The sequence below is a fragment of the Mixia osmundae genome (genome assembly GCF_000708205.1).
Source record: "Mixia osmundae IAM 14324 unplaced genomic scaffold scaffold_12, whole genome shotgun sequence".
NCBI lineage: Eukaryota > Fungi > Basidiomycota > Mixiomycetes > Mixiales > Mixiaceae > Mixia > Mixia osmundae.
This window is the reverse complement of record NW_014575552.1, coordinates 314,285-328,298: the sequence shown is the minus strand read 5'-3', so window position 1 is coordinate 328,298 and position 14,014 is coordinate 314,285. Positions and strand designations below refer to the sequence as shown.

At 56.2% G+C, this 14,014-nt stretch overlaps 7 protein-coding genes across 7 annotated transcripts; 3 read left to right on the top strand and 4 right to left on the bottom strand.

Annotated features, from left to right (window-relative positions):
• Positions 1–24: 24 nt before the first annotated feature.
• On the top strand, positions 25–1,225 carry L969DRAFT_238381 (uncharacterized protein). The gene is made up of 2 exons (XM_014710010.1): positions 25–743; positions 788–1,225. Exons 1-2 carry the CDS (start codon positions 131–133, stop codon positions 1,132–1,134), a joined length of 960 nt encoding a protein of 319 aa, XP_014565496.1. The 5' UTR covers positions 25–130; the 3' UTR covers positions 1,135–1,225.
• Positions 894–1,860, bottom strand: L969DRAFT_238168 (uncharacterized protein). The gene is made up of 3 exons (XM_014710009.1): positions 1,686–1,860; positions 1,313–1,638; positions 894–1,260 (listed from the first exon to the last, which is right to left on the bottom strand). The coding sequence occupies exons 1-3, from the start codon at positions 1,778–1,780 to the stop codon at positions 1,139–1,141; spliced, it is 543 nt and encodes a 180-aa protein (XP_014565495.1). The 5' UTR covers positions 1,781–1,860; the 3' UTR covers positions 894–1,138.
• Positions 1,582–3,027, bottom strand: L969DRAFT_79402 (uncharacterized protein). Its single transcript, XM_014710008.1, has 4 exons — positions 2,860–3,027; positions 2,525–2,803; positions 1,686–2,474; positions 1,582–1,616 (listed from the first exon to the last, which is right to left on the bottom strand). Exons 1-3 carry the CDS (start codon positions 2,987–2,989, stop codon positions 1,942–1,944), a joined length of 942 nt encoding a protein of 313 aa, XP_014565494.1. The 5' UTR covers positions 2,990–3,027; the 3' UTR covers positions 1,582–1,616; positions 1,686–1,941.
• A 67-nt stretch (positions 3,028–3,094) lies between these two features.
• L969DRAFT_19934 (uncharacterized protein) lies at positions 3,095–4,469 on the top strand (the record flags this gene model as incomplete). Its single annotated transcript, XM_014709851.1, has 2 exons — positions 3,095–3,686; positions 3,745–4,469. The coding sequence occupies 2 exons, from the start codon at positions 3,095–3,097 to the stop codon at positions 4,467–4,469; spliced, it is 1,317 nt and encodes a 438-aa protein (XP_014565337.1).
• A 151-nt stretch (positions 4,470–4,620) lies between these two features.
• On the bottom strand, positions 4,621–5,803 carry L969DRAFT_54126 (uncharacterized protein; the record flags this gene model as incomplete). Its single annotated transcript, XM_014710007.1, has 5 exons — positions 4,621–4,992; positions 5,046–5,447; positions 5,502–5,557; positions 5,607–5,678; positions 5,737–5,803. The coding sequence occupies 5 exons, from the start codon at positions 5,801–5,803 to the stop codon at positions 4,621–4,623; spliced, it is 969 nt and encodes a 322-aa protein (XP_014565493.1).
• A 146-nt stretch (positions 5,804–5,949) lies between these two features.
• L969DRAFT_79391 (uncharacterized protein) lies at positions 5,950–11,081 on the top strand. Its single transcript, XM_014710006.1, has 17 exons — positions 5,950–5,979; positions 6,032–6,176; positions 6,231–7,368; positions 7,420–7,844; positions 8,096–8,411; positions 8,462–8,523; positions 8,577–8,662; positions 8,710–8,767; positions 8,852–9,072; positions 9,237–9,362; positions 9,406–9,456; positions 9,517–9,546; positions 9,604–9,623; positions 9,676–9,771; positions 9,817–9,897; positions 9,948–10,006; positions 10,057–11,081. Exons 2-17 carry the CDS (start codon positions 6,041–6,043, stop codon positions 10,968–10,970), a joined length of 3,819 nt encoding a protein of 1,272 aa, XP_014565492.1. The 5' UTR covers positions 5,950–5,979; positions 6,032–6,040; the 3' UTR covers positions 10,971–11,081.
• Positions 11,061–13,964, bottom strand: L969DRAFT_96943 (uncharacterized protein; the record flags this gene model as incomplete). Its single annotated transcript, XM_014710005.1, has 6 exons — positions 11,061–11,477; positions 11,527–11,823; positions 11,874–12,446; positions 12,503–12,750; positions 12,806–13,279; positions 13,334–13,964. 6 exons carry the CDS (start codon positions 13,962–13,964, stop codon positions 11,061–11,063), a joined length of 2,640 nt encoding a protein of 879 aa, XP_014565491.1.
• Between the last annotated feature and the right edge of the window lie 50 nt (positions 13,965–14,014).

Here is a 14,014-nt window from a genome sequence, read left to right as displayed (position 1 = left end):
CGTTTGTTCGTTCGGCAGGTCTCGTCGCCTCGTCGACCGGTCGGCCACGCGCTTTGCTACTCACACAGTGCGCAGGACTCGGCCGACTCAGGCTGGGTTCTGAGATAGGCCCAGGCTGGACAGTCGGTCGATGCAAGCGGACGAGGCGTTGCCGCCAGTCTTGTGTGATGCGCACACCCACTTTCTGCCGAAGCGGCTCGCCAGCAAAGTGAGGAGCTTCTTCGAGGATTACGGCCTAGCAAGTCAGGCCTCTGCCTGTTGCTCCTCAGACTCGACGCCCGGACTGTATCCCGTGCAAGAAGATGATCTACTCGCCGAACTCATCGCAGACGCAGATCAGCCCAGGAGATGCTGGTCCCTGCCCTACGCGCACAAGGCCGGCATGGCACACTCTCTGAACGAGCAGATGACCAAGCTCGCGACGGAGCTCAGCAGCAAGAGCAAAGGCAAGCTGATTGTCCAGCCTGGCTTCACTGTCCATCCGCTGGACGGTTCGGAGGGTGTACGGCAGACGGCTCAAGTCGCGCTTGCTACTGGCAGCAGAGTATGCAAGCTGCATTGTTCGGTCTCGCGTCTGAGCGTGCTCGATGGTAATCTGGCGCCGCTGTGGGAGCTGGCTCAAGCCCATCGCTTCCCGACCGTTGTGCATGTTGGCACGTCCATCATGGGCGTCACCGAGAGCGAAGAATTGGCAGAGATTGATGAGCTGGCCGGTCGATACCCAGACGCGATCGTGGTCATCGGTGCGCGGCGCTCGCTTGACCCGCGGCTGAGCTGATGATGACAGCAGCACACTCTGGCCATCCGGCGGTGCGGCGATCGATCGAACTTGCGAGGAAGCACAACAATGTCTATCTAGACACCACGCCCGTCGTCGTCTCGCTCGTCGATTTTCCAGACATGCGCGACGAGCCCGAGCTGCATGAGAAGCTGCTGCAACTCGCCAGGCAGGGTCGCGTGCTGTTCGGGTCTGATGTGCCAAACGTCGCCATCCGAGTAGAGGATCAAGTGAGAGATGTCGTCAGATGGACATCAGGAGACTCGGTTGCGCTCGACATGATCCTCGGGGGAGCTGCGAAGAAGCTGCTCGATGGCTTCCTGCCGCCATTGCAGGGGAGTAGCGGCAAGCTATGAGACATCATTCACGCTCGGGTAAGCGAGACTTGAGGTAGCTTTGCAAGTCCTCGAGACTGCCTGCTAGCGCGCCCACCGATAGGCCGAGGAGCAATCTGCGGCTCGCAGACTGCCATGGCAGCTTGTCTACGTCTCATCATCAGCTTGGCCGTTGGCTGTGTCTAGCCAGGGAGCGTACAGAATGTGCCGGCAGCGATTGCAAGCAAGGTACCAGAACAGGCTCCACTTGCTGCTCTTGAGCCCGTCCAACCGGAGCCTGGCTGAGCTGCGCTCGTGCGAGAGCGTGAGAAGCCATGGCGCCAGAAGACCTCTTCCAGTCCGACAAAGGCGGTCGTCCATCCAGCTAGCTTAGCTCCAGTGAGGAGACCACCCCTTGCGCCTCCAAGCAGGACCCGATAATTCTTTGTCTTTTGATAGAAATACCAGCCCTGGACTGTCGTGGGCTGCCTGTGAGCATTCTCTGCTAGAAACTGTAGGGATGCCTTCTCGGCAGATGTCAGTAGTCTGTTCGGCGTTCAGCGCACGCGAGCGTAGATCTCGATCGCACGCACCCTGACACGAAGCCGAACGTGCCTGCGCAGATGGGCGTGAGGATGAGAGTGATGGGTACATTGATTCTGATGGCATCAGGATGATCGTCCGCCATCGACGAGCGATCAGATCCCTCAGAGCGTCCGATGTTCAACGCCGCAACGCGCAACAACGCGCGTGAGTTTAGCTTTTCGCTTCAGCTCACTAATCATCAGCCGACATGTCAGGCTTGATCAGATTTCATGCATTCTCTCGGTAGTGTTCGGTTTCGATCGATCACTTATCATCTCTGTCCGTCGCCTTGCTCTGGCTCTCAAACTTGGTGTAAAGACCTTGATAGTCGTCGATCTTCTTCATGATGCGTCCGTGGGCGTCGCTGCCGAGCACGGCTCTGAAGGGCGGGTTTGACATGACGGCAAAGTCATACATTGCCTTGCCGGCCTTGGCGGGGTCACCGACCTGTGTGCCGTGTCGCTTCTTCATCGCAGACTCGCCATCCAGATGATCGTAAGCCTGGCATTTGTCTGATTTGCTCGGGTAGATCATGTTATGGCTCGACCAGCCAGTGGCGAAACCTCCGGGCTCGATACACTGGAGTGTGATATTCCACTCTGGCTTGAGCTCCTGGGCGAGCGCTTCCGTGAAACCTTCGACGGCCCACTTGGTGGCACAGTATATGCTGAACAGAGGCACGCCGGTCTGGCCGCCAATGCTCGTGATCTGCTGGATGAAGCCGCCCTTTTGCTTGTTCTTCTCGCGCATGACCTCGAGCGCTTCCCTCGTGACATTGAGCACGCCAAAGAAGTTGACTGTGAAAGGACAGTCAGCTGGAGCAGTCTATATCGCAATATGCACCTACTTTCGCATTGCTGACGGATGAGCTTGTCCGGCAAGCTTTCAAATTCGCCAGAGAGACCGAAGCCGGCATTGTTGATGACGTGAGTGATTGAACCGAACTTCTTGAGGCCCTTGTCGAACGCAGCCTTGATGCTGTCTGGCGACGTGACATCCATGTCCACAGCGAGGTAGTTGTCATCTGTCGCCTTGGCTGGCTTCTCCAGCTTCGAGCTGTCCCGAGACGTGGCAACCGCATAATCGCCCTGCTCGAGCACGTACTTGACAAGCTCGGCTCCGAACCCTGTGCCGTGTCCCACTTCTCAGCGCTTCACTTTGACCAACGGCAGGGTTGCTTGCCTGAGCTTGTGCCTGTGACGAGAAAGATGCGAGTCATGATCTTGTGTGTGGTATGTCTGCAGCCAAGTAGAAGTGTGCAAGAGGAATGTGTGTCTGATGAAGTGGCAAATCCGGATCTTGGTTTGGCCATGGTGACGCAGTCCCCGCGAGGTCGGTGACATCTCCCGCAGGTGGTCTGTCTTCATTCTGTCTGCTGATTGACCGCGCTTTGGCGACGTTCCTGTCTGGCGGGAAGATGTCATTGCCGCCCCATGCGTTGAGCTACATTGCCGCCGCTGCCCAATGTCAGGACAGTCGAGCGCAGTACATCTGGCTCGACGTTGATCCCGGTCACGACGACGCTTTGGCCATCCTCGCCGCCGTGCATTTGCCTCAGATCGCAGTCTTGGGAGTCTCGGCAGTACATGGCAATGCCTCCCTGCCCAATACGACCCTCAATGCTGCCCGATGTCTCGAAGCATTCGGTGCACCGCCAGAGATTGCAGTCTACGCAGGTTGCTCCAGACCCCTCTTGCGGCCGCGTGTCGACGCAGCAGACATTCACGGCTCAGATGGCCTGGGCGGGGTAGAGGGACTACGGACGCTATCGGATGCCGCAGTACTTGGTCGTGTCAATCGTTCGGGAGGCTTACATCCGAGTACGGCCATCGCGCTCGCATGTGAAGTCGCCCAAAAGCGCGGCAAGAAGCTCACCCTCGTCGCTGCCGGTCCCCTCACCAACGTAGCCCTCTTTGTCTCCCTCTATCCTCTGCTCGTTCGCGATGCTCTGGCAGAGATCGTCATCATGGGAGGCGCAGTCGGCGTCGGCAACAAGACCCCAGTAGCAGGTACGTCTCTGCCACTCAATCAGCCCTCGCTCACCCACGCTCATCCGCTCCATGTCAGAATACAATATCGTCTGCGATCCGGATGCAGCTCAGATTGTGCTCGATGCGGAAGTCATCGTTCGTATGATCCCCCTCCAGTGTACCCACCAAGCAATCTTAGACGGTCCTACACACGCTCTCATCAGAAATCCAGACGCTAAAGACACTGTCGCTGCACTGACAACGCCTGCAGTCTCACCGCTACGAACCATGATATCCTCGCTCGTCACCTTCTTTGCAGAGACCTACAGAGACGCTTTTGGCTTCAGCCACGGCCCGCCCATGCATGACGTCCTCACCGTCATGTACGTTGCCCTTCCCGAGCTCTTCACCGGCAAGCGCTACAGAGTCGACGTGGAGCGCTCTAGCCCCCTCACGCTCGGTCAGACCGTCGTAGACGTCTATGGCGCCAAGTCAGCGAGTCTCGCTGCAATGGCCGAGCCAGAGTCTGCTCAATCTTGGGGTCCAGCCGGCAAGAACGTGTGGGTAGGAGAGAGTGTGCAGACCGTCAAGCTATGGCAACACTTGCTCGAGTGTATCAAGCAGTGCGACCGCGTCAGTCCTCTCAACATCGCCTCGTCAAGCGCCGAGAGCACACCCAAGGCTAATGCTACAGACGCCCTCGAATCGCCCACTCCCTCGCTACCTGACGAGCCAGATCCGACTCCTTCTGCCCTGGCCGACTCAATAAAAGACATCTTCGTCAAGACGCCGTCAAATGGCATCGGCGGCGGAGACAGCTAATCTCATCACTACCATCTAGACAATGTAAGACGGACATTTACGTGGGATTGTTGTAATGCATCATAGTCGAAGCGCGCATCAATGGTGCAATCTGCGAATTGCAATTCAGGATCGCTCGCAGCGCACTACACAACACATGATGCTCTCGCCCTCATTCGCCAGAGTATCTACCACTGAGCAACGTTTTGAGAGGGCGCGCCGGGTGCGACACGCTCGAATCCGGCGCCTTGTTGAGCTTCTGGTGCAGCCCAGTCAGTAGTAGCTGTGGATCCAGATCAGCGCATGTTTGCAATACGCTCAAGAAAGACTGACTGGCATCTGCGGCCCAGTCGAGGCCAGAGTCGACGTTACCGCCGATACCAGAGGTGGCGGCGGCAGCAAGACCGGCGTTGCCGGATACTTGCCAGTCAGGCTCGATTGCTGCTGGTGCAGCTGCACCCTCCTCGTCGACCTTGTTGCCTGCTTCTTGCTGAGCTTCACGCTCGACGTCTTCGGGATCACGGAAGAAGAACATGTCGGGCATCTGTCAACAGGTTTGATGAGCCAAGTCCTGCTCGAAATGACCAAGAGACTGACTGTCGCCCATTGTTCCTGGCGGGGGATAGTGCCACGGATGCGCAGGACTTCTCGGGCGAGAAGCCACCAGAGCAGACCGATAGAGTGCTTGCTCTTGTTGTTGCCTGGGATGGCTACGTCTACAAACTTGAGCGAGGCGTCGGTGTCGCAGAGCGCGATGACGGGGATGTTGGAGTAAGATGACTCTCGCACGGCTTGGCCGTCAGTTCGCGAATCGTTGACAACGATCAGACGGGGCTCCTTGAACGACCGGGTGATGTAATTGGTGAAATTGCCGGGTGTGAAGCGGCCAGCGATAGCTTGGGCACCTGTCGCGGCGCCGTATTTCAATACCGCTCGGTGTCCGTACGGTCTTGAGGAGATCACGACCACATCCTGCGGATTCTCAACTGCTGCGATGATCTGTTCTCCCCATGCTCAGCTCGCTCGAGTCGGTAGACTGCGCCTTGTTCTCACCCTTGCAGCGAGGACGAGCTTTTGCCAGGTGATGCCGATATTGATGATATGGATGCCTGCAAGCGGATGAGTGCTGGCACAAGATGTATGTAGCATGTTGCGGACCATCTGAGCGACGCTTCCAGACATATGGCTTCATCTGTGTGTCGCAATTGCGAGCACCAATGTGCGTCGATGCTGTCATTTTTCGGCAGCGTCAGCCCACCTTGTCAATTCTGTCCAGATGGGCACTGACCTGCAAGCATGAGCTGCGTATCGGCCTCTGTCAGCTGCAGAGCAGCTGGGAACTTTGTCTGCGCCATGATGATGCTTGCTCTTTCGTCGGTGCAAGTCGACAAGCGGCGGCAGCCTTTTTCATCGAGTCATGCTTGGGAATCTTGACTGATATAAAACCAGCCCGTTAGGCAGTCACGTGATGTTGACCCCTCCGTCGCGAAATTCGTTCAACGGCTGCTCAGGTCAGACACAGTAGGCCAAGGTGGGTACATACTGCACGCATACTGCTCGGCTGATCTGCGATAGGTGAACAGCAGCAGGCGATGGCCACTGGCGTGGCCTCTAGCTCGCGTGCGACGGTCGAGAAACAACTCGAGGCGGCACAAGCGTACGCAGATTCCCTGGCGAGCGAGAACAAGCTCTTGCGAGACCTGCTGGAGGAGCATGCGATCGAAGCAGGTATGCCATCATTGGAGGTCTCTCAGCCAGACCGTCTCACGCAGGTGCGCGCAGCCAAAGTACAGCAGAAGCAAGATCAGCTCGAGATCTCTTTAGCGTCCTACAAACACCAGGCAGAATCAGTACCCGCACTCGAAGCGAAACTCAGCCAGCTCGTCGACATCCATCAGACATCCAAGGAGAAGCGACAGGCCGAAGCAGCACAACTGACGACCCAACTCAGCACGTCAAAGGCGCGGATCCTTGCACTCCAACAACAGAGCCAGACCGACGCAGAGCAGATCAAGAATCACGCGGAGCAAATCGCATCTAATAATCAAAGCTGGCAATGTGAAAGGGCCGAGCTCGAACGGATTGTTGCCGAATCGCAGGCCGACAAGGAGACTCTCACGCGATTCGTTCACACGATCACGCATGCCGCCGCAGAGCAGATTGACAGCCTTCGTGAGAAAGCACGGATAGCGGCAGATGGAGCGACGGCACAAGCAATCGCATCCACGGAGGAAAATGCGCGACTGCATCGTAAGCTGTCGGTCAGAGAAACCCAAGTTGAGCTATTGGACGCCTTACTCGCGACCGGACAAGAAGACCTCGACCGCCTCGAAGACGAACTGGAACGAATGTCTAGCTGGCATGCGAACGTCATCGCAGAGCTCGTCGACGCGCGACGAAGCGAATGTCTGAGCGTACAATATCAAGAAGCCGAATGGCAGACCCGGATCGCCGACCTGCAACAAGAACGAGACCACTTTGCACACATACTGTCGTCAGACAGAAACGCAGCCGCACAGACAGAGGCCGCAGATGAGGCCAGGCTTGCCGTCGCAAACCGAGAGCTCCTCAGAGTATCTGCGCAAGCCAGCCAGGATGCTCGCGAGCTTGCCGAACTGCGTGAAGAGCTATCTCGAGTGGAGAATCAGAACATTGACCTCGCCACCTCGCTCGCATCGGCTCAGAACACGCTCGTCCAAGTGCAGGCGAAGCTCGAGGCGAGCGAAGCAGCTGTAAGGACGGAGAAGAGCGAACGATCCATCGATCTCGAGACGTATCAAGCCGAGATTGAGAGCATGCACGTCGAGAAGCAACAGGCGGAAACAGAAGCGGCTAAAGACGCCGATGCACGTCGCAAGATGACTACCCTGCTCCATACCAGTCGAGCTAATGAGACTGCCGCACGCGAGGAGCTAGAGAGGTGCGCGGTCTGCAGGGTTGGGCATGCGGCTTGCTGATGCTGTTGCCGCAGGGCCGAGACGATCATCGCAGATCTGCAGCGTTACGAGCACGACTATCAAGAGCTACACGCTCTCGTCGGCGATCTCGCTCGTAGGAAAGCACTCGCAGAAGGCGAGTCACAGCAGCTCGCCGAACTCAATAACGCATTGCTCAGTCATGGCAACAACCAACAGAAGATCAAACATGTCGAACGCATCCGACAAGAGCTCAGAGAAGTCAAACTTCATAATCTCGAGTTGACAAACCAGTTGGCAGAGGCTCAGCATGCTCTGACTACGCGGCGCGACGACCCGACAGCGATAAAGACGATGAACAAATTGCAAGAATCAAGCATGCAGGCGCCTCGCGCAGCACTGCATGACGAGTCAAACAATGCCGCGCGGCCCTCGCTGCCGGCTCCGAGACGATCCATGGTTCCTCGGGCAAGCGTTCGCGGTCCGGCTCCTCGCTACTCATCCGCTTATTGAGTGTAATCCTTTGTTGTAACGAATCGATTTGTCTTTGTTGAGCTATGCACAAACGAAAAATGATTTTCGTATGTGAATGGTCCAGCGTTATGCAAGTGGTCGCTCCCGTCGACTTGAACAAGGCCAATTGGCGTCGGCAAAGTTGTCAATACCAACAAAACTCCAGATCGCGTTCAAGCAGCGCCGAAAGTCAAGTGTACCTTCACGTCCCATCGACAGGACGAATGAGCTACTACCTCGCCCTCGTGGGCACGAGAGACAATCCGCTGTACGAGATCACGCTGCAGTCAAGCAAAGCACCGCCAGCGACTGTGCCTCCACCCAGTCAATCTGCTGCCTCGCTCTTTGCTGCTTTCGAGCAAGACACTCGTCGCTCGACGAGCATAGACACGGATGACAAGACATCGACATATCAGCTAGGCCCACAGCCCAATGCAGTCGGGTTTGGCAATAGGATGGCACGACATGTCATGCAAATTACGGCTTACAGCGCGCTCGACGCTCTGGAGGATGTCCAGATGTCCAATGGCAATATGTCGGCAGCCCGCTCACTCTCAGCTTCGATTGACTCATGAGCGTGTGCAGGTACTTCAAAAGTTTCGACCGCTTCTACGAATGGACCGTCTCAGGCTGGCTGTCGCCGGGAGGTACAGCAGCGCATGGTCCTCAATCAATGCGAGACTGAAGCTAAGGCCCCCAGGACTACGGATCATGTTGCTTCATGACATACGCAATGACGACGGCATCAGACTCTTCCTACACGAGACATGGGAGCTCTACACAAAAGTGAGCTTCATGAAGTGCCGCCCCAAACGCTGCTAAAGGCTTGTTAGATCTTACTGAATCCTTTTCACGAGCTCGACTCTCCTGTCAAGCATCATCTGCTCGATGGTAAGCTTCAGAGCCTCGCGAAGAAGTATCTCTAGGCAATGAGCGTAGCCAATCTCCCATCAAGCGAGACCCCACCTCACACAGATAGAGCCTCGCAATTCGGAGACGCTGCAATCGCTGAATGCCTCACTCACATCTGCACGGCAAACGCCGCTCGACTGTGTCTCAGTTCGCGCCCTATGCTTGCGCAAACTTTGACGCATTGGTCACCAGAAAAGAAGCGCACGGGCTGCCTTTCACCCATCTTGATCGATGTCAAACGCTCGGAGCCGGCCACAATGTCAGGGTCATCTGCAGAATTTGCAGTCTTACTGCGAGCGCTTGGACAAAAGTGATCGTCATCGATGAGGTCTCGAAGTCTTCGTGATTCCGCGCGGTGGCGTCTTAGTCGAAAGGGCCTGATGAAGCTCGGACACTCTATGCGCGACGCTAGCCATCCGCTCACCGTCTCGTCGCCATTCTGGTCTAGATCGAACGCTCGGTCTCTCTCTTTGTGCTTTGCCATCTTATAAGCTCGTCCCTCCTCTCCCCTCTCGCATCTTCCTCCGCCGCTCTCGCTCAGTTGTCGATGGACGTGCTCGAGCTCGTTCACGAGGTAGGCGCTCGCTCTTCTGGGTCGTACCAGGCTTAGCATTCAGGTGCAGGATATGTCTGATCGATCAAAACGGCCGCACGCGTGCGATTGGGATGTAAGCGACGCGTCCTGCGGGAGGCAAAAGTCACAAGCTCATCAACTCTCAATGACACAGAATTGCGATCGCGCATTCTCGCGCAAGAGTGTACGTTGCTCTTTGTCTGTGTCGCAACGTTTTGCTTACTACCACGATCTACAACAGGATCTCATTCGTCATGAAAGGTGCGAACAACGGGCTTCGATTTTCCGCAAAACCAATAAGTCACGTCTACAGGATTCACCGCAATATCAGACCGTTCAAGTGCACCATCAAGGGCTGTCCGAAAGCATTTATCCAGCAATCTGCACTGAAAGTCCATCTGCGCGTCCAGTAAGCGGCTCACGCGGATCACGCGCAGTACTGACGGTGCCGCAGCTCGGGTGAGAGACCTCATGTGTGCGAATGGCGTGGATGTACCAAGGCATTTGGCGACAGCTCGTCCCTCGCGAGGCACAGGTAAGCTTCTCAGGATATCTCTCGGCTCGAAGCAAGCTAATGTGCAACAGACGTGTTCACACTGGTCAACGACCTTACAGATGTAGAGTCGAAGGCTGCGGCAAGACATGTACGTCGATAGGCTGATGTGACGATAAGGACGAACTCATTCCTCAGCAGTCTGTCGCAAGGTGACGCTAACAAAGCATATCAAGCGCACGCATTCAGATGAAGACCTTGCGGAGGCCACATCTATGTCCGTCCCTTCCACGTCTCGCCGTCGCCCGAGTCGCATTGTGCGACGTCGCCGCGCCAAATCAGAGACTCCTTCGTCCGACGAATTCGATGACGCGATGTCTGAATCTGAGCCAGATTCGGATAGCGAAGGGAGCTATCAATCGTTCAAGTCGGAGTCTGCTCCTTCCCCCGAAAGTAGCTTCTCAAGCAACGATGGCGACCTTTCGGAAGCTGAGAGAATCAACACGCCCCAGAGGCGCCAGCTACCTACATTAGTCGGCTCGGAATCGCCAAGCACGGCGCGTAGTCATCGCAGTATGGGTAGTAATATGTCAGATCATGGCCAAACGACGCAATTTATTACCCTTCCGCCTTTGCCTGCGCCGCCGGCTTTCATGAATCATGCGTACCAATCGTATGCGCCCGCACCCCTGCAATTGGTTCAGCAAAGCGTCCGACCTTGCGATCAGACTTCGGGCATCAATCTTGATCCTACGCCGACGACGCTTGCGTTTCAGACCTTCATGCAATCTGGCGCAGGAGCTGTTCGCTCACCCGTGCAGCAGACATTCGCCTCTCAGTGGTCTGTCAGTCCGATTCGCCCAGGCTTCAGTCCTGTGCGACCAGGTTTCAGCCCAATCAGAGCTGGCTTCAGCGCTTTTGAGGGTCTGACACATGCGCGCACGCCATCACAGGACTTCCTTCGCTCGCGCGTACCTTCGGGCGATTTCCACGCTCGTACCAGTTCGCATGCGCTGCATATGCGAGCCGCCTCTTTCGAATTTGGGTACCCTTCGAATACTTTGGGCGCGTTCGGCTCTGAAGACTACCGTCTACCGACCATTCCTGACTTCTAGGTTACGAAAGATGACGCCAGCAAACGAAGATGACACGCCGGGAAGACACCAATAGAGCGTTGTAGCACAACAACATAGCTGAGATGCATCTCATTTACGTGCAAAATTCCTGCCTAGCCGCCGAGCCAAAGCCGAGGGTACCACCTCGGCAGGCAGCAGGTCGAGAATCTTGCGCGCTTGCTCGTGACCGCCGGTGTCCCAGCTCGCCTCGATCAGTGGTAGCAGAACTTTCGTGACCATCTCTGTGACCAGCAAGTCGTCCCATGTGCCTGCGGTGCCGACGACGGCAGTTGATGATGCCAGACGAAGTTTGACGGCGTAGCGTCGCCACCGCATAGCTTGCACGAGCAATTTGAACGATCTTCGGAGCATACGCGAACGAGCGTGGATTGCTGAAGCATCAATTTTGGAAGAAGGCAGATTTATCTGATCCAGTAGCGGCGCCACAAGTGACTGTAAGCGAGTGACAGCTTGGCGCGTTGGCAGCAAGAATGCCTGCAAAAGAGTCTGTATGGTCGCGTAAGCTAGGCCAATAAATATATGAATCGATACTGACCTCAAAACGAGTAGAGTCGGGCTGGATGACATAGCCAACTTCCTCAATCCAATGCAGGGCTAGACGTGTAGCTCGAGATGAGTAGGGATCAAGCGCGTCTTTGGCAAATGCTTCCAGCCGTGGCATGACGGCAGATGCGACGAGCGCTGCAAGCACATTGTCGTCTTCGGTCTTGCCGTTGGCGGCATGCTCTTCTTCCGACATTGCAGATGACTCGCGGCGGTGAGCGTATTGGCCTAAGCTCGCATGCCACCTATATTCTTCAAGACTGGCCGTCGTCCTGGGAAATTGGGCAATCTGCGTCACGTTGATCAGCCCGAGATTGCGTGTGTGGTCAGCCTACATACATCGAATGGGTTCCAAAGACCCATCTCTGCCCTCGCCCAGTATTCCCAAGCACTGACCATGGCGAGACCGCCGAAAGCATTTGCATACTCTTCGTGATGCTTCTCGCGCCATTGGCCGAACCGAGCTCTGAGTCCGAGATCAGGATCGACAAAGTCCTCGGCAGCCACGTCCTGGAAGAGCAGCTGGTGTTGTCTATACAGATCTCTGACTGCATCTTCGAGATCGAGTGTGTCTGACGGCTCGAGCTCGTCGTCCGTCGAGTCACCCTCGGGTTCCTCGCGGTCCTGCACTGGTAATGAGGCAGATTGCCGTCTCTGAGCGTGTCGATGTCGCCGAGCCAACCTACGCGCTTCCCGCAGCGCGTCTTGCGGTGGGATACGCTGTAGGTCGTCAACGATGTCATCTGACTCTGCCTCGATCAGAGTTGGCAGCCTGTAGATAGACGGGGTAGCCACGCCAGTGAAGAGCGCGAGATCATCAGAATCGTCTTCGTAGCGCCGTCTTTGCACTAAATCTAGCCGCTCCTTCTGTATGGCGAGATTGTCGGCCTCGATCTTCTCCAATGCAGGATACTATGCGTCCGTGAGAGCAATCAGATGCATGAAAACGAAAGGGAAAGAGGTCATACTTTTGTTTCAAGGAAAGCAGCGACGTCTTCGATCCAGGCACGGAACTCTTGGAACCACTCGAAGCGCGCATTCGTGGCATCGATGTCTGCTCGTAGCTCGAGCTCGTGCTGGTCAAGCTTCTCGACCTCTTTCTCGCATTTTTGGAGTGTATCGGCCTGAGAGGAGTGTGTCGATTGTGCAAAGGTCAAGCTCGAGCGTAGGCGGGCGCGTACGAAGCCTATGCTTGGCAGACTCGTCAGCTGTGGAACTGTCATAAATGGATTAGCTCGCGTGATGGGCAGGTAGGAAGCTAATGAACTCACTCTTGCTAGATCGATGCACACGCTTGATCTGTGTTGCTCCATTTTGCGTGCGCCTGCTCTGGTCGCCTCGCTTGATCTGGGCGTCCTCCCATTCCCTGACTTCTTCGTCTTCTTCGTCCATCGGCATTGCAGCATCGTCGTCGGCATCATCTATCATCCGTATAATATCGTCTCTACGATCGCTGGCCATCTTAGCCAAGGGGTTCTTGACGAGCGGCATGGTCTCTCGGGCGCCGGTGAAGTCGGCCATATCATCATCCCCGTCGCCTACTTCGTCTTCCTCCCTGACGAAGCGAGAATCGCCGCCCTTGGCGGGCGCATTGACAATGTCGAGCGAGATAAAGTCTTGAGCGGCGCTGCTGTTCTGCGGTTGAATGATGCCCATTTTGCGCATGTAGTCGCGCTTAGACTTGGCCTCCGCTATCGCCGCTGATGAGGGCAGCTCGACGGCTTCGTATGCGGTCTCGGGCTCCTCTGCGATAGATCCAAATGAGCATGTTTGCATATCCAAGCAGGGGGATGACGCGCCTGTGTCATATTGTCTCGACAGTGCAGAGGTAGAGGCAAATTTGGAAAGAGTGAGCTCGTCATAGGCTGGGGCCGACCGAGGCGAATCTGCGGGTGCGATGGCGGTCGCCTGTCGCAGCTCTGCAAGATGCTCTGCTGAGTACGCCATCGGAGAGGGTGCATTACTTCGCTCGAGATTGACCGGACTCAATCCTCTGGTGAGCTTCCTTGAAGGTGTCCCGAGCTCCCTATCAATCACCACCTGGCTTGCCTGATTGCTGAGACCTTCGTCTGTGATGTCATCGTCGAGTGCTATCGCAGACGGCTTGAATTCATTGGCAAGAGCAGAATTGGCAGCTCGACGCTCTGCGGCGGTGGCAGACTGGGCTGAGCCACGCAAGAACGTGCGACCGGCGGGCGTCTTTTGCTTGTCTCTCCTGACCACAACAGACACCGTCGCATCATCCTCATCCTCGTGGCCGTGGAGGCTTGAGGGCGTCGATGCTCGAAAGTCGTCTGGCTTCCTAATGGGCGTCTCGGGTTGTCTCAAACTCGAGGAGGAAGTCGAGCTTGTCAGCCCTCCAGCTCTCGCACCGCCAGAAGGTCTCGCACGGCGCTTGATCACCGTCGGCGCTTCCTCCTCATCGAGCATTTCGGGGGTACGCTGATATGCGCTGACACGTCATCGTCACGTTGATTGAC

Coding starts and splice junctions, on each gene's coding strand:
- L969DRAFT_238381 (XM_014710010.1), top strand. CDS start 131: ATGCAAGCGGACGAGGCGTTGCCGCCAGTCTTGTGTGATGCGCACACC. Junction 744..787: donor AGACGCGATCGTGGTCATCG/GTGCGCGGCGCT, acceptor TGATGATGACAG/CAGCACACTCTGGCCATCCG.
- L969DRAFT_238168 (XM_014710009.1), bottom strand. CDS start 1,780: ATGGCGGACGATCATCCTGATGCCATCAGAATCAATGTACCCATCACT. Junction 1,639..1,685: donor ACGTTCGGCTTCGTGTCAGG/GTGCGTGCGATC, acceptor AACGCCGAACAG/ACTACTGACATCTGCCGAGA. Junction 1,261..1,312: donor AATCGCTGCCGGCACATTCT/GTACGCTCCCTG, acceptor GATGAGACGTAG/ACAAGCTGCCATGGCAGTCT.
- L969DRAFT_79402 (XM_014710008.1), bottom strand. CDS start 2,989: ATGGCCAAACCAAGATCCGGATTTGCCACTTCATCAGACACACATTCC. Junction 2,804..2,859: donor CGTCACAGGCACAAGCTCAG/GCAAGCAACCCT, acceptor GACACGGCACAG/GGTTCGGAGCCGAGCTTGTC. Junction 2,475..2,524: donor CATCCGTCAGCAATGCGAAA/GTAGGTGCATAT, acceptor GTCCTTTCACAG/TCAACTTCTTTGGCGTGCTC.
- L969DRAFT_79391 (XM_014710006.1), top strand. CDS start 6,041: ATGGCCACTGGCGTGGCCTCTAGCTCGCGTGCGACGGTCGAGAAACAA. Junction 9,363..9,405: donor TGCTCGAGCTCGTTCACGAG/GTAGGCGCTCGC, acceptor CTTAGCATTCAG/GTGCAGGATATGTCTGATCG. Junction 9,547..9,603: donor GCGCATTCTCGCGCAAGAGT/GTACGTTGCTCT, acceptor GATCTACAACAG/GATCTCATTCGTCATGAAAG.